The sequence below is a fragment of the Lathyrus oleraceus genome, chromosome 1 (genome assembly GCF_024323335.1).
Source record: "Lathyrus oleraceus cultivar Zhongwan6 chromosome 1, CAAS_Psat_ZW6_1.0, whole genome shotgun sequence".
Lineage (NCBI taxonomy): Eukaryota > Viridiplantae > Streptophyta > Magnoliopsida > Fabales > Fabaceae > Lathyrus > Lathyrus oleraceus.
In genome coordinates, this window is record NC_066579.1 from 181,365,848 (window position 1) to 181,390,158 (window position 24,311).

A 24,311-nucleotide genomic window follows, 5' to 3' on the forward strand; every position below is an offset into this window, starting at 1 on the left:
TTCTCATAGCGGGTCAATCCGGTATAAATATTACTCTTAATATTCATACCTATGTTTAAGACTTGATAACTCTTTATCCATGATCCATGAGATGTGATCATCAGTCTACAAACATAATAGTCTTAATGCTTTAATGTTATCCCACTTCACACTAAAGCTCGACTACAGATACTTTAAGAATAGTTTCCTTATGTTTAATGTGCTCTCATGATTAAGTCACACTTAATACATTAAACGGACTATCTATTCCAGGGACTTTATTAATCAACCATAATAAAGAAAAAGCTTTTTTATTAATTAATAAATAATTCGATACAAGTACCAAAAGTATTGGCCTCTAGGGCTTACACCAACATCACTATCATTAAATCTCTCAACATCCTCATCCTCACTTCCCTCTATATCTGACATCTCATAAATGAACTGAGATTACCTTACTCTCAGTTTAATATCTTTCACTTCATGTTCCATATAAATATGGCCGTCAAGTTTGCTTACAGAAGTATATCCAGCAAAATCATATGCATCACCACTATCATGTCAGCAAAATTGGAGGGTGACCAACCAAATTCCAAGTGATGTAAAGTTCACGAACCAAAATTTGGCTTTTAAAATGGAGGGACTAAAAATAAATAAAAAACATCAAAGTAGGGGGACCAAAAGTGCATTTAAGCCTTTATTTTATATTTTGTTTTTTTTTGTTTCAGTTAAAAATATTATTACATTTTACATTAAATATATTGTTCATCATGATGTTGTTTTATGCATAATAAATTAATTTTATTATCTTAAAAAAATTATCAATTATAATTTTTTACAATAAAAAGAAGAATTAATGATAATTGGTGTTGCACATCATATCTTGTTCCATATTTTCTCTTAAAATACAAATTGGATTGAGTATAAGTAATCATATACTAAACACAAATAAACACATATTGCTAATACAACCAGATATTTATTATATAGTTATATTTGCAAATAACCTTATTTAGGGCGACGATGCGAGGTCGTCTGAAGGGAGGTACTGCCCAGTCCTTAAGTTTTTCTCCCCCTTGAAGAAGAAAACCTGGGATAAGACATGTCTTGGATAAAGAGAAATTTATAGTCGTTACTAACCCACACCTCCCTTTGGAATAGGGATTTAACTGTCTACCTTTTGGCTAGAGGTGATGATCTTTCCGAGAAATCCTAGGTCATAGAGATCCCTATAAATACATTATTCCTAAAGGGATACATTATCCATCAAGGGGATAATAGTGATACTCTCAAGTAATACACATTTGCTACTACCCATTAATATTGAAAGAACACTTCACTTCTAGTATCCATAACACCGTCAATCCAACTGCACGCCTGCAACTCAATAACATTGTTCGCTAACAAGGCCTCTCACCTCATGTTAATTGATCCCTTAAAATACCTAAAAAACCACCATACATGGATACTCACCACCGTGAGTTAGCTCTCACCATTAAAAGTGTAATATACATACTAAGGCCTTTGAATCTCCATGCCCTTACAAGGGGAACACACACACATGAGCTTTTCAAAAAGTACAGTGACGTCCAGTAAAACTAACATGGTCCACACCTATCACTTAAACCACATCAACCCCTTTTTTTGCTCTTGAGAAATGACTGATAGTGTTCTACATCATGCAATAAGCACCATTATCGGAGGTATCTTTGAAAGGGGCCTCTCCAGGTTCGCTCGACGAAGATACGCGAGGTAGGTGATCTCCGTGAATGTCATATCCTCCGAATTTTCTATGAGCACCGCAAGAACAACTGAGATCAACATTGTTTTCTCTAAAGAAGATGCCTCAGGAATCAACCCTCGCGACAATGATCCCTTGGTCATCATCTTCCAACATAGAAACTTGGATATCATACGCGTCCCAATAGACCCAGGTAGCTCAGACGGTGTCCTATTATGGGATGTTTCCCAGAAGTTACAACTAAATTTAGACGACATACAAGGGTTCACAGACTCCCTGGTAGGATTTTCGGGGGAACATATACAAATAATGAGTTATGTGACCTTGTAAACCACCTACAACGAGGGAGCTGACGCTAAAAACATCAACATTAGCTACCTCATTATGGATACCATGTCGCCTTACACCATCATCTTGTGGCGCCCGAACATTAACGCCCTATGACTAGTCCTATCCACCTTATATTTAACCGTGAAATATCTAATCATAGATGGCAGAGTGGGAACCATTTGGGGAGATCAACAAACAACTCACGAAGTTATCTGAGTAGCCTAGAGGCAACCAGAGAAGAGCTCATATTAATTGATGTCCATCCTTCCTAAGTTCCAAATTCTAACTTTGAGGGTTGGGACCCCATATTAGGCGCGGAGGTGGAATGCCTCACGCACATATAAGACTTGAAGGAAGTCCAAATAGGACCTCACGCCCATCAAACCACAAAGATCGGTACCTCCTTGTCTGCAGGGGAGGAGCGGGAGCTAGTCAACTGACTCAGAAAAAAAACGTTGACCTATTCACCCGGGGCCCCTCAGTCATACCAGGTATATACACCAAAGTTGTGAGCCATTTCCATGTCATCCATCCATCCGACATACGAGTGGTGCAAAGGAATCATATGTTGGGAAAAGAAAAAAGGGTTTCCATTAATCAAAAGGTGGAAAATCTATACAACATCGAATTCATCACTTGGGCGAAGTACCCCATCTGGATGGCCAACGTAACCCTGGGACTAAAGGACAAAAAAAAATAGTACATGTGTGTAGACTTCACGAATCTAAATGCTACTTGCCCAAGGATCTATACTCGAAGTCGAACATCGACAACCTAATTGACAGATCTTCAGGCTACCGTGTGCTAAGTTTGTAGGAGGCATTGGGTACTAAGTTGAGGTTAAGTCTTGCTTATCATCCATAAACAAATTTTTAGACTAAGATGACTATCTAGTCTCTAGAGGGCTTGCTGAGGGCTTATGTCTTAGAGCGAGAAGGTGTTTGGGATGGTTTTCTGCCATTGACCGAGTTTACATATAATAACAACTACGATTCTAGTATTGAAGTGACACAATTTGAGGCTTTGTATGGGAGGAGGTGTAAGACTCTTATGTGTTTGTATGATTATGGAAAGAGTGTTGTACTTGGACCAAAGAATATGCAACAAATTACTTAAAAGGTGAAGATGATTCAAGAGAAGATGAAGGCGTCCCAGAGTAGATAAAAGAGTTACCATGATAAGCGAAGTAAGGCTCTTGAGTTTCGAGAAGGTGACCAAGTATTTTTTAGAGTCACTCATGTGACTGGTGTTGGACATACGATGAAGTTTAAGAAGCTTACTCCTCTCTTCATTGATTGGTATCAGATTACCCAGCAATTTGGATGTGTTTCCTATAGGGTGGTCTTGCCATCATTCCTTTCGAATATGCATGATGTTTTTCATGTATCCCATCTCAAAAAGTATATTCTTGATTCATCTTATATAATTCAAATGAATGATATGCAAGTGAGGGATAACTTGACTGTTGAAGCATCACCTATGAGAACTGAGGATCAAGAAGTGAAACAACTCATGGGTAAAGAGATTGCTTTGGTGAAGGTTGTTTAGGGGAGACTTACTAGAGGTAGCATGACACGGAGCTAGAGAGCCGGATGAAAGAATCTTATCCAGATCTGTTTTTGCAAGGTAATTTTCGAGGGCGAAAATTATTTTAAGTGGGGGAGAGTTGTAACACCCTAGTTTTTTAAATTAATATTTTATTTAATTATTGGAGTATTTATATTATTTGAACTATTTGAGGGTTTTGAGTATTTTATGGGTATTTTAGTAATTTTATAATTACTGGTGTTATAGAGTTTATAACAGAAAAATAAAATAACATTTAATTGGGTTATTAGATATATTTAAATAATTTTAATTATTTAGTAATAACTGAAGAAAATAGAATTATCATGAATAATTTACATTTTTGAGGAATTTTATTTAATTAAAATAATATAAATATAGGAATTGTGAGTTATTTGGTGAAATTATAGGTTTTATGAAATTTGAGTAGTTGAGGGAGGGTTGAAAATTAACAATAACCTTTTTAGGTTATTTAAATAGTCAAAGAGAGAGTTCGAAAAGGAGTTTGATATGATACATAAAAATGGAAAAAAGAGAAAGAGGCGAGAATCCTAAGGAGCTTTGGGAAGGAGAAGTCACAGTCAAAAGCTTTAGAGATTCTGCAATTCTAAGGTAAAGAGAAATTACTTTACAGATGGATGATCATATGCAACCAGGGTGGTGAGGAGTCATTATCCTCCCATCAGGGCTAGGGTTAATACTTTATTTTTCTTTCTATAATATTTTTGGCCAAATAAGGTTTGAACAAAACCTTATTGGTATCGATCGATAAATAATTTGTTTCTTTGTGTTATTGTGATGACCAAAAGGGGTTTAGGATGAATCCATGTGGTAACCCTAAATGGTTTATTATTGTGAGAATGTAGATTGTTGTGTTATATTGTTATAACATGTGTTAATATGAGATGTCTTGTAATAAAGTTTTCTGCATTGTTGCGATTTATGTGTAATTTGAGCGATCTTATTTAGTCTATTTTTCTCAATTCTTTAAAATTGTACGACCTGTATTTCTAAAAATATCTTGTAAACTCAACACTTAAAAATTAGTTTTTGATTCTTATCCCCGCAAAGGATTAAATATCCAAATCACAATATTTGAGATAGATAGAAAAATCTACTTTCAAATGTTAAAAGTAATTAGAAGTTAGTAAGTAACAACAATATAAATGAAATGATAAAAATGAAGAAAGTTAAAAGATTATGAAGATTCAAACAATACCTTATAATAGGTACTTCTACTATGTAACATGAAACCAACAATATTTATCATCTTATGCTTAAAATAAGTCTATAAAATACTAGAAGAATGACTATGACATGACATCTCTTATTAGAAATAATGAATGCAGGATTTTATTGTGAATTTTATTCAGTTCAATTGATTAGAAACTAATACTACTAGCATATATATTGTATATATTGACAGGGCCGGCCCTGTGCAAGTGCAGCATATGCTACAGCACAGGGGCCCAAATATTAGAGGACCCAAATTTTTGAAAATTTTAATTTTTTATTTATAAATATTAATAAAAATAAATAAAGTGTTATTAAAAAAACTTAATAATTGAAAGAAATGTTATGATAAAAACTCAATACATATAAAAATTAAGATTGATCAAAACTCAAAATAATTATAATTAAATTTATTTTTAATTAATACATAATTGTATTTTTGATATCTTTTTTTTAATTATTATAATTTTATTTTGAAAAAAATTTGGGCCCATTTTTGTAATTAGAATGGGGCCTCTGATATGATTGGGCCGACCATGTATATTGGTGTATACCAGACTAAAGTTTATTCTACTGCATAGCATACTTATACAACATACATGAGTCACACTACTTGCCTAACATGCTTATAATATAACATGCTTTATTAGTTTGAAATAGGAGGGAAAGTGAAAAGAAAACTACACTATGCTGAATCAAGTGGTTTAAAATTTAAATTTATTGCTTCTGGAGCTTTGATAAAAGTCAATGTCCATCATAATAAGTTTTCTTATCATGTAATTGATGAACATACTTTTGCTATTTTAATTCACTTGATAATGTATAATCTTTCTAGTAATAGAGACTTTAAGATAATGGATGAGTTTCTTAACAAAAGTTCACCATGCTGCATAACTTCTCTTTCCACAAATGACTTGGAAATTTTGTTCATCTTTAGATACATGTTATGAGCGTGAACACCTGAAGTTCAAATCAAGTAGAAGCCCATTATTTCCTTTATATTTTGTAGTTTAGTATTTTGAAATGCACAATAAGATTATAAAATAAAATTACAACTCTGAAAAAAATTAATGACTAGTTATGATTCAACTACATATAATAATCTCAATGACTTGTTATGATTCAACCTAAGCATTAAAAATCCCACCTGTGACTTTTTTGGTGATCTTATGAGTTAGTTGAGTTATCATATTTGAAGAGTTATCTATAGAGTATCTTTGAATACTTTAAACTACTTTTGAATACTCCGGAGTCATTTTGTGAGTAAGAGATATTTTTTAGGTTTTTGAGAACTTTTTCGAGTTATAAAAAAAACTACAATGACCTTTTGAGAATTTCAATAAGCATTTTGGTTGGTTTAATAACTTTGTGAGAATTTATGAATATTTTGATGATATTAGAGTTGTTGAATAATAACTTGTTTTACTATATGTTAAGGTGTAAAATAACTATATTTTTGAAATTAGTAATTCGATGAATTAATCCGGTGGATTACAGTGAAGCCTGTTTATTGGCAACATTATACTTTAAAAAAAATTAGTAATTCGATGGGATTACCGTGAGGTATGTTATTGACAAAATTATATATTTGAAATTAATAACTTGGTGGGATTACAGTGAGGTCTGATATTGACAAACTTGATTTAAGAGTGGAACCAATTTTTGATAATGATTTTGATGACGATTTTTTTATGCTGATTTTTTTATGATGATTTTGACGAATATTTTGATGATTGCTTTAGTTGCATGCATGTTGGCTATACATGATCACACATGCATATATTTTGGAGTTAGGTAGGACTACAGTCCAGTGATGATCAGGTTCAGAGAGGAACCATGGCGGTCTCATGTCCAGAGAGGGACACGATTCAAGAGGAACCATAAACATGGGCAATCAATAACAAACCTATGACTCCAAAAACCTGGTACCACATACATATTGATGAAGGAGTTGGTGCGTTAGAATTTACATTATAAATTGAGTTGTGATTGTGTTTTTGTGAGAAGATTATGATTGTTGTTGTTGTTGTTGTTGTCATTTTCGTTTACCATCATGCTGTTAATTTTCACCATTAATATTTGTAAGGTTTATTCTCACTCCATTTTGTTATTATGGGGTTTGTGTTTCTTTAGAGTACAAACAATTAGGTACTCAACATGAGTAGTTCCTTGTGAGTTAGAATATGGCCTTGAGCTTGTCTTTGTTTATTTTTATATTTATCTCTATTTAGTTGACTTATATGCTCTGATCTGTAACATCGAGAATGATGCATATTATTTATTTTGAGTTGCTGGTTGGATTTATTTTCCTTGAGTATTTTCATTAAATAATTATTCGATGTTATGAGATAATTTGAATTCCACTGCGAGATTTTGAAAAATATTCATGAAGCATGTATGTTGAGTGTTGAGTAACATTCTAAGTTGTGAAATTCTCTTTTATATTTAGCGTTGGGGTTTAGGGTGTTACAAAAAATATCGATAATGGAACCAATTTCATCGCTTAAAAAAATATTGACACATTCTTTCTTGCTACCTCTATGAGTTAGAGTCTTCACAACTTTGTGCAAAACTTGAATAAAACCTGAATTCAAAGTTTTGAGGGCAATGCGAAAGACTTAAGAAAAATATTTGAAACAAAATAATAGTTAAAATCATTGTGATTATTGTTAAAGTGTCAAAACAAAAAAAAATCCCACATAACTGATGAATTGTAGAAAAAAACAAAGACTTGTATGTACCATATAATATAAGCGATCAATCAGAAAATTTCAATCGACAAAATAAAAAATTGGTTTAAATTTGTATTAGTGTGGAAGAATGTCAACAATATCAGTCTTTGATATAGTCGTACCACCACTGAATACCAACTTAAGTTTGTTGCCACAAACCTTCAGCTGCAAGTTATTGTCTGTAGTTTCACTGTTCTACATCATGTAAGTGTCATACTCAGACAGTTTGTCAATCCAATATTTGAAATCTCTATTGTGTGTCAAGACTTCTATATGGTCTCCCTGCAAATAACAACAACGAATAGGATTTTTTAGTATGTTAAATGGAATAGCAGAATGAGAAATGAGGTGATTTTATTATTACCTTTGAATCTTGTATAACCAACTCAACATGATTTTGACATTAGGCTCCCTTACTATCCATAGGTCAACGACTTGAATCGACATCTTCCAATTTTGATTCTCTTTTTGCAAGTCACTAATAAAAATAAGAGGTATTCATGTTCTTCAAAGTACAATATGTCTGAATAAATTTTTTGCCCTCTACTATAAAAAAATGTGACTAAAGTAATAAGAAAAGAGTGAAACATGATAACACAACTTCATCATTTAAAGTTCGAACTTCATCATCCAAAATAAAAAATGTGACTAAAAGACATACACACATTTAAAGTATGAAATGTTCAATACTTTGCCTACTTTCTGCCCTGACTCATGACAACCTGATAACACAACTTCATCATTCAAAGTTCAAAACTTAAAACATAGTTACCATTAAAACACTTAAAACATAAATAGTTGGTATTTCATAGTTTTGATTTCATTTAACAACACTTAAAACATGAAAAATTCTTAACTTTGGCTATTTCATTGAGCAATCATGATCAACAACAAATAAAAGTAATATCTGAATGTGTGTAAAGCAACATTAAACTTTTTCATGAAAGTAAAATATGAAGAGAAACGGTGGAACAAAACCACGTTTAAAGTGTGAAAAGTTCAATACTTTGCCCGAACCATTGAAGAACGATGTTGAACCACAAAAAAAAGAGAGCAAAATGTGTGCTAAGCAATATTAAACAAACATTGAAACAAAATATGAATATAAGTGGAGAAAAATCGAAACGACACTTGAAACATGAAAAAATTCAAATCTTTTGCGGTTTCAACCAATAAAACCATGTTAAATCACCAATAAAACGAAAACTAGAATGCATGTTAAGCAACATTAAAACAATAAAGGAAAAGTCAATGAAGCAACATTGAAACTTAGTCAAATATTGAACCACTATATTTCTTAGCATTCCCTAAAGAACGAAGGAAAACACAAAACAAAAAGATGAAATGTGAATAAAAGTTGTTGCTCATCTTTCAATAGAGAAGTTCTGGAAACTATGGGGTGAGGATGAATGGAGAATGTTTTGAGGTTGTGTTGGAATGAAAGAGAAAGAGAAATGGTGTGAAGAAAAAGTGAGGAAGTGAGATGTATGTGGTGTTTCCTAAGCTTTTATTTCCCTCCTATGAGAAAGTGATGTGTGGAAAAGTGTTTTGACTTCAAAATTTATAATTTTTGTTGCCATATGGTGTGGTTTCATTTGGTCAAAATTCAAATTTGTGATGTACTTATGACCGTTTAAACATTTTTTAAGTGTGAAATAAGATGACGTGAATATATATATATATATATATATATAATATATATATATATATATATATATATATATATATATATATATATATATTTCTTTGTAATAGTTAGATAAGAAGACAAATTACAAATTATTCCGGATCATAAGTCTCATTTGAAAGAAAAAAAATATCGGCATTATTTTTAAAATGGTTAAATATATTTATTATATCTTTTCAAATACATCCTATTAAAACAAAAAAAATTTGTTTACAAATATTTAAATTTAATATTAAATACATCTAAAAAAACCATGATAGAGTAATAGATATATACAAAAGATACAGATTAGTTATATAAATTTAATTTTATGTGCGTAGCTTACCTTTGAAAATTCTGTAAAAAAAACTTACCTTTGAAAATGGTGAATAAAATAAAATAAAAAGTAAATAAAATAAAAAAAATATATTCTAAATAATTTGATGTATATTATTAATTATCTTAATAAAATATTTTTACACTATTAATAATATATAATTATCTATAAAGGGGATATCACTTTTTAGACTGACCTATTTTATCTTCCAAATTTATCCTTGATGTGCGGTGGTTACCAAAAGAAAAAGAGAAAAGGTATGATGCATTGATATTGTAAATTATTTTTACACTGTTAACCAATGACAATCATGTATTCCGTCAAATTTACCAGTAAATTTTAAATTAGTTATATAATTTGACAATTTAAAATATTTTGATTGAATATATGTGTAATATCTTTTTACTCTGCATTATCATTAAACTCAAAAAATAAATAAATAACTTACATTCAATTTAAAATTTAAAATTTAAAAGAGAGAAGAAATGATGCATAACAATATGGAAAGTTGCAACATTCCACCAGAACATGTCTTCTACGATTACGATTGATCTTCCTTTCAATTACCAACCAACTCATCATTTTCCAAACAAAACAAAAAACCATACAATTTTCAACTACATTATTCCACCAATTTTCATCAACCAAATCAAATGGTTATAATTGCAAGAAATCCATTTTATTTGTTCCAATTATGACTTTCAAAAGAGACAAGAATATTAGTGACAATGGATGAAATTATGATAATCTTAAGAAAAAGAATATTAAGATGAATATGATTGAGAAACTATGAAGCACCTTCAAATTTGATGGCACTTCAATCATATGTGAAACAATGAGAATTTTAAAGACCAACTTGATAAATACCAGGCCAAGTGTTGCTCTTTAAATTCAGTTATTGCAAAATATCATTCATAATTAATGAGAGAAATAGTCTACATTTTATATTTTGAGAGACTATTACGATGTTATATGAAAAATTGATGTATTTCATGTAAGTTTTTCCTTAATTGTTGAACTCTATATTTTCAGGTTTGCTTCTTAATTGATGTAAGTTTTTTTTTACTAATTATTGTCTTATTTTAAACTATAATCTTGATTAATTTGTTGGTATGTTATTTTGGGGTAGTCCAATGTTTAAAATAACAAGTGCAGTATGCAACAAAGAGAGATCAAAGGAAGAGGTTGATACTCATCCTAATCAAAATGGAAAATAGACCCTCCTATTTTTTAAGGTACAGTTATAACTTTTCTTGATGGTAAAGAATATGAAATAATTGATTTATTGGAGTTGTTTATATATTTTTTTAGTATTGTGATTATTTTTATTGAATTTTCTTTTTAATTTGATTTTTTTATATTAAAAATTTAATCTATACCATACTATATACAATGCCAATACATTATTTTGATGGAAAGTTATTGAGATTTTATAAAAGTAAGAATACAAGACTTGTTACTATAATGAATGTAATTTCTAAAACAGAAGCCATAGATATATGTGACACTGCAATTAGTTTAAGTTCTACTACGTTAAAGGAAAAGCCACCAATGTCATTTTTTTTTTCATTTTTAGTTGTTGTGATTGCATTTTATATTAATAGTCTCTTTTGCATTTCAAATTTATACTATGTTTCTTATTTTTATATAATTTACAATCATTTTTTTCTATTGGCATGTAAGGTTAAACAGATAATTACAATACTACAGTAATTTTGTGTTACAAATATTGGAAAGAGAGAAAGTGACATAGTGAGAGTGAGAGATAAAAGAGTAATGAGAGAAATTATAATACTAAAATATATTGACAATGAATATTTATCATTATTTTGAATTTTAATAATTATATTTAAATTATATTATTTTTAATGAAAAATATACTAAAAAAACTCAGAAAATAAGCGGACAAACAGACACGAAAATGATTTCATATTTTAAACAAAATTTATCATATATTTGAATACATATCACATGTTTCATTATATAAAAAATTTATCTTTAAAGTTAAAACTAAGAAAAAAAAAAGCTTAATTTATATTTTAGTCTCTTAACTTAATTTATTGTTTCTATTTAATCCCTTAATTCAAAAACGTTACAAATTTATCGCTTAAAACACTTTTGTTAGTAGATTTAATCCTATAAATTTTTCAAAAATTGTTAAGTTTTACCTACGTGAAAATCTAGTTTGATTTATTTTTATCTATGTGGTTTTTTGTTTTTTTAAAACTATAATATAAGTGACTTTATTTGTCTCATCTATTACCTACACATTCCTTTCTTTCTGTCATCTCTTTCTAAAACCCATCTTCTTCTCCTTAGATCTTCATTTTTCTCTGTTTTTATTATTTCTCGGTTACTCACAAGTCAATGATACTTTTTTACCGTCGATAGAGTTTCGATTGATTCCTACTTTTAGGGGTGTACATGGGTTGGGTCAATCCACAAAATTCGGTCAAACCCACTCATAAAAATCCAAAAAAGTGGGTTAGATCGGGTAATTGGGTGAATATGGGTTTGAAAACTAAAAAACCCATTAAAAAATCGGGTTTCGGGTAAAACCGGACCCAAACCCAAAAAATTTATTGACCCACTAATCAAAAATTTATTATTACAATTTTAATGATTTTGATGAATATTATCTTAGTTATTGCAATTTTAGTCTCTTAAGGTTTACTATTTTAGTGAATCATGACTTTTAACTAATTTTGAACGTTTCACTATTTAATATTTTTGATGCTAATACAATTTTGGGCCAGTTTGTTTTAGCTTTAAAAAAATGAATTTTTTCTTTGTATTTTTGAAAATGGATTTTACAAAAATGTTTTTCAAAATATTACAAGTTTTTCTAAATTTATTTTTTATAAATTAAAAGATTGAATTGTTCATTGTATAACATAAATATACATTATTGAAGATCAAAACATAGTAAAAATCACAATTTTTTTAAAAAACTGTATCTCAAAAATGATTTTTAGAAAAAGCTATTTCAAATAGCTTCAAAATTAAGTGATTTTTTGAAATTTTGATATCCAAAAAAAGTTTCGATAAAATGATAAAATACCTAAAATAATATTTTAAGAATAACTATTCAAACAAAATTTTCATTTGAAGCTTTTATGAAAAATTTCTTTGTAAATTTTTTTTATGCTAAAATATATAACAATATAAAAATCATTTTTAAAAAAAGCCAAAACAAACGGGCCCTTTATGTCACACCACTTTAATTTGTTGCTAGTATTTTATAAATTTTATTAATTGATGATATCATTTCTTATTTTATGATGCTAAAAGATAGTAAAAATAGGTTATCTATTTTTTTTTAAGAAAATATAAATCTTTAGTAATTTTTATGAAAAAAATATGATGACTCATCATTTTGTTATTTAATATTAATAAAAAGAAAAATTATTTGGGCAATCCACTACCCAATCCAACCCGAAAATTAGTGGATTTGCCCAACCCGACCCATTGATGTAACGAGTGGTTATTTTACCTAACCCAAATCGAAGTATCCTATATGGATTGGGTATTGGGTTTGGCCAAACCCAACTCAAACCGGCCCATGTACACCCCTACATACTTGAGTATGGTTTCTCTCTTTTCAAGTTTGTGTGGGTTGAAACTTTGTTCTATGTAATGGATCTAGGTTTGTTTTGGATTTCGAAGGTCAATGGTAGAACTTGAAGGTCCTTCCGAAGAAGACATGCTCATGACAAACCCTTCTTCGAGAGACAAAGGAAGAGGAAAAAACGCTACATGGCTTCTGAAAGAACAAACGCCAAAACTGACACATAGGGTGGTGGTGATTTTTGGATCTTGAACAGACGCCGAAACCCTTTATTTAGGTTGTTTTTGGTTATGGTTTAAGAAAATCAAACTTGTTCAAAAAGGTGGTGGTGTTTTAGATCTTGAATATGGAGAAAAGAGTTTTTTTCCTATGATATTTGTTCAAATTCTCATGTGCAATGAGAGAGAGGTAAATTACAATTATTATAAATTTAACAGTAATATTATTTGTATCATAAATTTGTTGTTTCTGGTTGTGTTGATGTGATGTAATTAATGTAAGAGATATATTTTAGCGTTAAATTATTTGTATTGGTGTAAGGCTGGTAAATTTTAGTATGAATTTGGTAAATTCGAGCTTATAATTTTAATGTTAAATTTGTGAAAATCAGGCTATTTTACTTCTGAGATGACCTAATATGATATTCTATCTGCACTATAAATATGTGTATGATATCAATACAAATCAAAGTCTAATAGGTGAGACAGATTTATATTTACAACTTGATGGTTATTCTCAGTAAGATTTTGATTCATTGAAATGTTTTTCTTTTTACTCTAGGGAAAAGAAGAAAGGGCGGAACCACTGAGGCTGGTAAATTTTAGTATGATATTATCTGTATTCTAAACTAATGTTAAATTTGTATGAATTTGGTACAAGGCTGGTAAATTTTAGTGTTCTTGTAAGAGCTAATTTTAGTGTTCATGTGATTATTCTGTGAATTTTTGTGATGTGAAATCTGTAAATTTAATGTTGAGTAATCAATTTTGCAGCTAATGGGGATGCAATTGAGACCATTATTAAAAGAATGGGTGCGTCAAATTTATTCGTAAAAATCAAAGAACTAGGTTCATTCCGATTTGATGAAGATTGACATGTCAACTTTTTAGGAAGTAATAAAGTTAGATTTGAGAAAATATTAGTTCACTATTTAGAATAAAAACATAGGATTATGTTTGTTTATGTATATGATCATGCTTTTGGTTTGAATCAAATAATGTAATAAGATTATTGTTTAATGTCATTAATTTTAAGATTATGTTGATATCAAAGGTTTTATTAATCCAAAATGCTATAAAATTGTTACAAATGCATTATAACCGTAGTTTGATTATCTTTTCTGATTTGATCCCTTAAATAATTACAAAGTTTAAGTGTAATCCCTTGATAAAATTACTGACTCATTATATTAACTTTTGCCACCCTGTCATTCCACATGTGCACAATTTAAAGTTTCTTTTAGAAAATTTAATAGAAAGAATCAACTTGACTAACATATCAGTTTTAAAGGACCAACTTGTAACATTTTTTAGATAAAAAATTAAAGTGAAATATTAAATTAAGTTAAAAATTTCGTGACTAATTATATCAAAAAATATGATTTGTATTTTTAAACGTGTGCGCAATAAAAAAACGGATAGATGGACATGTCCTCGTTTGAAAACTACTATATATAAATTAAATACTTTTGGATATTATGTCTTTAATTTTTCATTATTTATATTTCATACTACTATTCCAACTCTAAAATATATATATATTTTAAAAAGTATGAATTATTAGTTTAGTATTTAATTTTAAATAATATTTATTTATATTTATGTAATAATGCAAATGAAAATCAATAATATAAATCTTTTTATATTTTCAATGTAGAGTAATTAATCCCTAATTTTAAACAAGCTTCTTTTTATATATTTTTAAGTCTAGCATAAATAGAAAGAAAAAAAAAACATGAATATTATTTTTGGATAAATATTTAAAAAGCATGAATAGATATAGATCCTAGTTGTAAATTATAAATCTTGACCTAAATTAGACTTTGACACAACAACTTCCTCTCTCTTTCTTTCCTCTCACAAATTTTCTCTCTCTCTTTTCTTTCCACATTACTATTCTCGAATCTAATCTTTGACAAAAAAATAAAAAAACTTCCCTCCTTTTTGGACCAAGAAGATTCTTCTCCTTCACTATATATCTTAATCTTTTATTTATTTAATCTCATATCGCAATTCATTAACTAATTAAAAATTAAATTTAATTAATCACCTTTCGAGTTCTTTTTATTAAAACCCTATTTCTCTTTCCCTTTCGATTTGAATTCATTCACCTTCGATTCAACTCAATCGCGTAATTTCAATTTCACGCTAACTCGATTACAAGGAATCGTTTGTTTCTCAGGTAATCAAGTTCATAGAAAATTCAATTTCGGTGATTTTTTTCGATCTATCTTTTTTTTTTAAATTTCTACAAATTTAGCAGATCTAGGTTCCTTCAATGAAGTAAATTAGGTTTTGAAGTTTTTGTTTTTGTTTTTTTAATTTTGTTGATTTATGACTTCAAATGCTGCAATTTCGAGTATTAAATTGTTTCTTCCCTTTATTGATCTAAAATTTTGGCCTAAATATTGGAATTCAATGCATGAAGATTTTTTTTTACATTTTTTGGATTCTGTTTTTATATGGAAAATAATAACTACATTATGCTACACTTTAATTTTTTTTGTTTTTACGTTTTTAACGAAGATTTGTCAATTTTACACATAGTTCACTTCCATGAACAATTTCTTAGCTAATAATTATCAGTGTTGAAGGTTCTTGGATTTGTTGTTTGATTTGCGGTTGTTAATGTCACAGGATTATAGTGTTGTTTTGAACCTGGTTCACTTGGTGGTTACAACAACGGCTGCAAAAGCGTTGATATTCCAGCGTTGATTTGTATTGTGTGTAGAATTTGAGAGCTAATTTCTGTTAGGAAGTGGGGGGAAATTTTCTGCTGTATGTGGTGTATCCTTCGCGGTGCCACATATTTTATTCATGGGGGAGTGGGTTGTTGGAGCTTTCATCAACCTTTTTGGTAGTCTTGCTATAAACTTTGGGACCAACCTTCTCAAATTAGGACATAATGAGGTATGGGTTAAGAAGTTGTTTTCAGCTTGGCACTATTTATGATGTACTTTTATGCAATTTGAAATAGAGTTTTTATATGGAATAATACTCAATATTACGAAATAGTTTCTACAAGAATAACACGACCCCTTAATTTGTAACCACCCCTACCCATGATTTATGGCAAGCACATACTAATTGTTTCTACTTTCTGTACAAGTTCCATGTATAAATTCTTGTCTTTCGTATGCTAATTCCTTCGTACCATATAGCATAGCTCATTTATATGTGATACAAAAGTACTCGTCGAATTGAAGGGAATTTTCTCTCTTACAACTGTAAGACCGGAAATGATGCATGGGACGGAGTGTTGGTGGTAAGAAACCAACATGAGACTAAAGTAAGCGTAGCAGAGATGAGATTGCTGCATTTGGTGTGTAGTTAGACTAGACGCGATAGGATTAAGAATGACAACATTAGAGAGAGAAAGAGAGCTGGGGTAACACCTATTTTGAATAGATGGTGGAAACTCAGCTTAGGTGGTTTGAGCTTGGGAGAGAAGATCTATAAATAAATCTTGTAATAAAATGTGTGGATCAGATGGGGAAGTCAAGTCATTAGACCTAAAAAACTATAAAAGAAACTACTAAAAAAGACTTGGAGATTAATAAATTAGATAGAGATACCGTATATGGCATAACATGACAACGTTTGATTTGGTCCATGTAGCCGACCCTTACATTATAATTCTCGACTTAATACTTGGTTAATACATCATTTTTAACCTCATTTGTATCTTGTTACATCATTGCTATGGATAGCAATGTTCTGAATAAGATACTGTATATATATCTTTTGAATTACGGGGGACTAAAAAGCACTTAAATGTGACATTGACATTCAGCATTATAAGGGTGTGTTTGGATGGAGGGTTTTGGAAGGGAGGTGATTAAGAGGACTTATTTAAGTTGTTTTTATTTTTTTAAATTAAGGAAGTTTGAAATGTTTCTAAAAATTAATTAAGTGTGATTTAATTGTTATTCTATGATAATCGATCACATTATTCTTTCAAAAAATATTCAAATCTCAATATCTCATTCATATCTCCAAAACCCTCCATTCAAACATACCCTGAAGTAAAGCAGTGAAACATTTTGGTATATTTAATTCTAACTGATTTTTGTTCATGTCATTTGACTTATTAAGAAAGATCTCGAGATTAACAAATTAGATAGGGAAATGGTCTTGGATAGAATATTATGGCGGAATTTGATCCATGTAGCCGATCCCACTTAGTGGGATAAATTGTTGTTGTTGTTGTTGTTGTTGTTGTTTTTGTTGTTGTTGTTGTCGTCGCCTTTTGACTTATTTGAATGCCAATATTAAATTGCAATCTACACATTTTCTGGCAATAGTGACAGAACTCTCGTATTATTTCTGTAAAGTTGCATTATCAAATTAGTTCGGGAACATGAACGAATAGACTGTGTTACACATTTTGCAGAGAGAAAGACATTTACTTGGAAGTGATGGGGTACATGGAAAGGGGACTTTGAAGCCTATTATATACTTTCAGAGTTGGAGAATCGGTATAGTGTAGTTGCTTTTATATATGTGGGTTTTGCATATTTTACCTGTGGCTGATTCTTTATTTTTTCTTGTATAAATTTCGATATGCAGGTATCCTATTTTTCTTTCTTGGAAATTGCCTTAATTTCATTTCCTTTGGCTATGCCGCCCAGGTATGTTTCCATGGTATACTTATTGGATTTTTTTTAACTTGTGTATTTTATGATTGTATTGTGGAGTAGTATCCTATTTTTCTTCTGATTACATATGTTATTGTTTGCTCTCCAGTCACTTCTTGCAGCTTTGGGATCTGTTCAGTTTGTATCTAACCTTGCATTCGCTTACTTTGTGTTGAACAAAGTGGTGACAGTCAAGTATGCCAAATTTGAATTAAGATTACTGTTTCACTTTTGTCTTTTCACCAAAATGGTTCTACCTATGAAAATTCTTGTGGCTTAATAATTGTCCTTCAAACAGGGTACTGGTTGCGACGGCTTTCATTGTTCTTGGAAATGTTTTTCTAGTTGCTTTTGGCAATCACCAATCACCTGGTATGTAACACATTGCCTTGTTCAACTAAAGCATTGTGTTTCAGTTAAAATGTTCTGTATGCTATTAAATGTCAAGATTCATTTTTGCTATATACATTTGAACGAATCATCGTAATCATAAAGAAAGAAATGCTAATTTCATTGGTGCAAACTAATTTTGTGATGAACTGCCTGTGTTTCAGTTTATACTCCAGAGCAGTTGACAGAGAAATATACCAATGTCGCATTCCTTCTGTACCTTCTAGCTTTGATTGTAATTGTTGTCTTGAATCACTCCGTTTACAAGTAATGCTTAGGATTTAATTATTTGTTGATAGTTCAGTTCAACAATTTTTTCTCTTTATAGCTAACATGTGAATTATGCAGGAGAGGTGAACTTCTGATTGCTGTATCAGGACATGAGCTCAAACCCTTTTGGAGTATGCTATTGCCATTTTCTTATGCTGTAGTTTCAGGGGCTATAGGTTCATGCTCTGTGTTGTTTGCTAAATCACTGTAAGTTTCCTACTTAACATGTTATCGTGCTCCATGGCACAATAACTATGTACTTCATTCCTAATGTCAACTTCATTTTGGCAGTTCTAATCTCTTACGACTGGCTTTGTCCAATGGTTATCAGTTGCACAGCTGGTTCACATATTCCATACTTCTTTTATTTCTCAGTACAGCTGGATTTTGGGTAAAGTTTATTTTTGGGTAAAAAAATTTCTTAAGGCCTCTATCAATGGGTGCACTTTTGATCAGAGTCATGTTTCCTATTGTGCAGATGACCAGGTTGAATGAGGGATTGTCCTTGTTCGATGCAATTCTTATTGTTCCCATGTTTCAGATTGCATGGACACTCTTCTCAATTTGTACGGGATTCATATATTTTCAGGAATATCAGGTAATTTCACATCTAGTTATACATTAGCACATGTAGCCTTTTCCTTTGCCAAATATATTTTATGTTGTTATAGTATTATGAAAATTAAAAATATAGTAATGATTAACACTCTTTTATCATTCTATATTGTTAAAAGAGTCCTACATCAGATAATATATGGTCTGAGCATGTGTTTATAAATGGGGGTAATCCTCACCTTACAAGTCGGTTTTGTAGGGTTGAGTTAGGCCGTACCACACGTTCTTAAGATGGTATTAGAGTCTCGTTAAGATCCATGGGCCACCCACGATTTAGTTCCACGTCCCAGACCCAAATCCTGGGCGTGAGAGGGGGTGTTAAAGAGTCCCACATCAGAAAATATATGACCTGAACATGTGTTTATAAATGGGGGCAATCCTCACCTTAGAAGCCGGTTTTGTAGGGTTGAGTTAGGTCCAACTACACATTCTTAAGATATATAAAATCATTCTTTTAAAAAATGTCAAATATTTTCCTATATTTTTTTAAAAATTCATTTTCGGAAGCCTTCCCCTCCTCTCCAAACTCCCAAGCAAAGCCTTAGGGTCTGTTTGGGAGTTGGTTTTTAGAGGGTTTTGGAGTGTTGCGTCTATATTTTGAAATGTGTTTGATATTTTTAGAATGTTTAAAAAACAATATGATTTTATATTCTAATGTAGTATATTGTTTTTAAATTTTTTAAAAATATCAAACACATTTCAAGATATAAATGCAACCCCCAAAGTCTTCCCTTCGAAAAACCCAACTCCCAAACGGACCCTTAGGGTATATATTTCAAAACTTATAAACACCATGGATTCAACATACATAACACACACGGCCCACATAAGATAATTGTTAACTCGATCTTGCTTCTCTTCTCTGAGGTCAACAAAGTTTTCAATAACTTAGATTTCATTACTGTACTTCTGAGTAAACTCATTCTTTTTGGTGATGTTTATGCATCGTGAGACCTATTTCTATCTTCAGGCCTAAAGCTACTGAAGTTTGCTACTGAGGCCTTTTTTGTTGCTTAAATTTAATCATATCTCTGCCACTCATGCTTTGAGCCTTGGGCCATGGTTTACTGCAGAGGAACAATGAGAACTCCAGTATCACTGAGAAATTATTACAAGTGAATCTAATCACATTAAAACAGAGGAGAAAATAATGATGTGGATGGTGAACTATATTTAGTCAACAGATTTAGCCCATTGTATTTGTAATAATACAGTAGATTGAAAATAAGATTGCTGAGTAACTCATGATATGGAATTTCGAAAAACATCAAAACTCAATTTCCATATGATTGCTTAGTGTTTTACTTTGATGAATGCTGAATGTTTTTTGATAATGAATTTAGGTGTCATCTAAACCTTATACTCCTGAAAGCAGGTATTTGACACATTAAGGACAACAATGTTTATACTTGGAATGATGTGTGTGTTCATTGGCATTTCTTTGCTTGCACCTGATGAAGCAAAAGGTACTATAGCTTCATAATCATCTTATGGTTTTACTATAAACCAAGGTATTCAGGGGATAGCATGTAACTTGTTTTAAATGTTTCAGTTTCCGAGACTAAAGACAGTTCTTTGGATTCTGTCGTGTCTCCTGCCAGTTCAACAGAAACGAAAAGGTACAATAAGAAATCTTTGGGATGTCTCATAATGATCTCTTCGCACTTTCAATTTTTGCTTTAAAAAAGTATATTCTTCTGTTTTGCTTTGATCTTCAGAGAGCAGAAAATGGTTCTTCAGCATAATTTGATTTCTTCATGATGCCTATATGCATGCTTCTTATTACTGTTTTATCTGTTATAGGTTAGTAGCGCCTTCTGAAGAAGCGCACAACAAAGACACGCTAACTTTTGTCAAAGGAGTCCTGTTAAAGCTTACAGATATTCTGGTCAAGGCAAAGGTGTATATATGACCGACCGCATTAACATTCTTGTCTGATACTATCAGTTTTGATAACTAACAACTCGAGTTTCTATCTATTTGCAGACTTCTTGTGCATTAACTCTTGGTTTTGGGGAGGATACTATCAATGCATCTTCAGTTTTTGTGATGCCAATGATGTCGTCAAGAATGACTGGCTTCAGAGGTAATGGACTCGAACGGGCAAGAATTTTATCGATGAGAAATTCTGTTTGGAGCAAGATACCTATGGATGAAGATGCAACTAAATTGCTTGAAACTAGTGCAATTGTTCCTTCTAGCCCTTGATAGATGTAGAAAATTTTCCCAGGTTTTGGATTTATTTTTTCTTCTATTTTCCGTTTTTTTTTTTCTCTTTTAATGATTGGAGTAGATGAGATAAAAACCATTCATAATTCAATTATTTGCTCTATTGAGCATTCATGTAATCTTTTCCCCCCAAGGAAAAAGAGGATAAAAAAAGTGTTGTATATTGTATATATACTTGTAAATTTCTTGCTTGGGACAATTGAAAAGAAAAAGAAAGGATCCTTACTAACTCGTTTTCATCTACAAACTTGTGTTTTCTGTTGTCTTATAATTTAATGTAATCAATCCACTTATGTCTCTGGAATCATCGTATTTCATAATCTTTTAGAAAATATTCTAGAGGTTAGAATATCATAAAGTAACATAAACTTCCTTAATTTAGGTAGAATATTCTCCTTTTATTAATTTTATTCAATGTAATTTTATTTATTTATTAAGGGCCCTAATAAAACATGGAACAATATAGTTTTTTTATTGTAAATTTATAAAGAATAAAAGAAAAAATAAATAAAATTACATTGATTTAATACGAATCGGATAGTAGAGTGAAGACTGCCCTTATTTATAAACACATGTTGACGTCATATATTATCCGATATTTGACTCTTAACACGTCTAGGATTGGACATCTGGAGCGTGAAATTAAATAGTGGATGACTCGATAACGGAAATCATAGTAGGTGGTCCCAGTTCTTAAACGAGACTCTGATACCATGTTAAGAAATGTGGTTGGACTTAACTCAATCCTACAAAATCGGTTGGTAAGGTGAGGATTGTCCCCACTTATAAACACATGTTCAAGCTATATATCATCAGAAGTGGGACTCTTAACACACCCCTCACATCCAGGACTAGACATCTGAAACTTGTAAATAAATGGTGGGTGACTCGATAACGGAAACTACATATGTGGCATACCAAATCTTAAACGAGGTGCTGATACAATGTTACGAAACATGGTTAGCCTAACTCAACACTACAAAATCGGTTAATAGAGTGATGACTGCCCCCACTTATAAACACATGTTCATGCCATATATTATCTGAAATACAAGAGACTAAGACATTTGAATAAACTGTGTTTGATGTATACCTTTTTGAAGGACAATTGGAAGATCAAACTCAGGTTGCAGGATCAGATCCGATGATGGCGGTGGCGTCGGAGGAGAGTCTGCAATGACCTCATGGACAGGGACGACATGTGTTGGGTGACAACGCTAATATGTTTGAAGTGATCGAGAAGTGTGTGTGTGTGTGTATGTGGGTGAAAGGGGGGGGGGTGTCAGTCTAGCGGGACATTAATAATTGTCAGAAAAGGTGTGAAAGTACTTTCTTGAATGAGTTCTGGAGTTACGTGATTGGACTCGAAACATAGAACCGACTCGAAGAAGGTAACATCGGTCGATACGAGGTATCGTTGTAGAGTATGTGAATAACAACGATAACCTTTTTGGGATCGATGATAATCAAGAAAGACGCACTTTAGTGATCGAGCTGATAGTTTATCAAGACCAGGAAAGAGATTATGTACAAAACATGTGGACCTGAAGACCCGGGGAGGAATTGGGTGAAGTGAGGAATTGGGAAAAAGGATTGAATGAGGGATTTTATTGTTAAGGACAGACGAGTGCATGCGATTTATAAGGTAACATGTCGTTAGCATAACATCCCTCAAAACCGAAGTGGAACATTACCATGGAGAAGTAGGGTCCAAGTGGTTTCTACGAGATGTCAATTTTTGCATTCGGCTATCCCGTTTTGTTAAGGTGTGTGAGGACAAGATGTTGTAGCGGTAAATTCATGACCATCAAGCTATGGATAAGCTTAACGTCAATAAAATCAGAGTCGCCACCGCGCTTTTATTGTTTCCAAAGGAAAAGGGAAAAGTACGAACAAAAGCCAAAAATAAGAAGTTTTCAAATCAAAACTAATAAAATGTCAGAGATTACAGGTAAGGGGGTTGGTTAAACAGAGGGAAGATGTTAGCATCCAAAGTGTCATAGATACTTCTAGGGAGTCCTTTTTTATGTGTGCATATGTGTTTGGTATAAATGATGTTTGAGAAAAATAAAGTGTGGGGGTGAGAAAAGAATTCATCGATTATATTTTTGTGTTTGACAAGACCTTCAGACTTGTGCCTCCCTACGTACCAACACAAAAATAAGGGATCAAAACGTCGTAGTTCGTGGTAAAAATTTCAAATGAGTTGGTGCATTACTTTTAACAAAAGTTAATAAGAGAAGGCACAAAGGGGCCAAAAGTTTGAATGGAGTTGTTAGATCTTTTTGTCTTTTGAAATTTCAAGTCAATATGATTAAGTTTATTTATAAATTTGATTTAAGAAAGAATTTGAAAATTCAATGGCATAAGACCAAAGTTTCTAATTATTAAAACAAAGTCTAAGTTTGAAATCACAAGCAAATAAAGTTTTTGAAAAGGGGGAGAGATTTTGAAATTTAAGAAGTGGAAGGAGATGAAGAGGCTATCCTAAGCATAAATTCAAAAGTTAAGAGTTGAAAAGATCTGACCAATGAGATGCAACCCAACAGACAAGATCAAGGCATCAAATAAAAATAGTCATACCCATTTTCCTTTGGACTTTAATCAAGCAATAATCAATAAACAATGAGCAATATCCAAACATCATGAAGATCAAGGCATCAAATAAAGATAGTCATATCCAAACAAGTATTATAATAGATAGTAATCTTCATTGTCTTTTCATGTATCAGATGGAATATTCCTTGATCAACTCAGAACAAAGCATCAGACACAAGATCAAAATAACAATTAAGCACAA

The 24,311-nt window shown here is 31.2% G+C and overlaps 1 protein-coding gene across 1 annotated transcript; it reads left to right on the forward strand.

The window, feature by feature from the left end:
- The first annotated feature begins 15,200 nt into the window (after positions 1–15,200).
- Positions 15,201–21,740, forward strand: LOC127126256 (probable magnesium transporter NIPA8). Its single transcript, XM_051055150.1, has 14 exons — positions 15,201–15,552; positions 16,008–16,280; positions 17,764–17,848; positions 17,940–18,001; positions 18,117–18,202; positions 18,306–18,379; positions 18,562–18,664; positions 18,746–18,874; positions 18,959–19,058; positions 19,146–19,265; positions 20,658–20,748; positions 20,835–20,901; positions 21,086–21,182; positions 21,269–21,740. The coding sequence occupies exons 2-14, from the start codon at positions 16,188–16,190 to the stop codon at positions 21,488–21,490; spliced, it is 1,329 nt and encodes a 442-aa protein (XP_050911107.1). The 5' UTR covers positions 15,201–15,552; positions 16,008–16,187; the 3' UTR covers positions 21,491–21,740.
- The last annotated feature ends 2,571 nt before the right edge of the window (positions 21,741–24,311 follow it).

What these genes read in the sequence shown, in the direction of transcription:
- LOC127126256 (XM_051055150.1), top strand. Translation starts at nt 16,188, where the DNA reads ATGGGGGAGTGGGTTGTTGGAGCTTTCATCAACCTTTTTGGTAGTCTT. An exon ending in TCAAATTAGGACATAATGAG is followed by an intron (nt 16,281 to 17,763) that starts GTATGGGTTAAG and finishes CACATTTTGCAG; the next exon opens with AGAGAAAGACATTTACTTGG. An exon ending in TGCACCTGATGAAGCAAAAG is followed by an intron (nt 20,749 to 20,834) that starts GTACTATAGCTT and finishes TAAATGTTTCAG; the next exon opens with TTTCCGAGACTAAAGACAGT.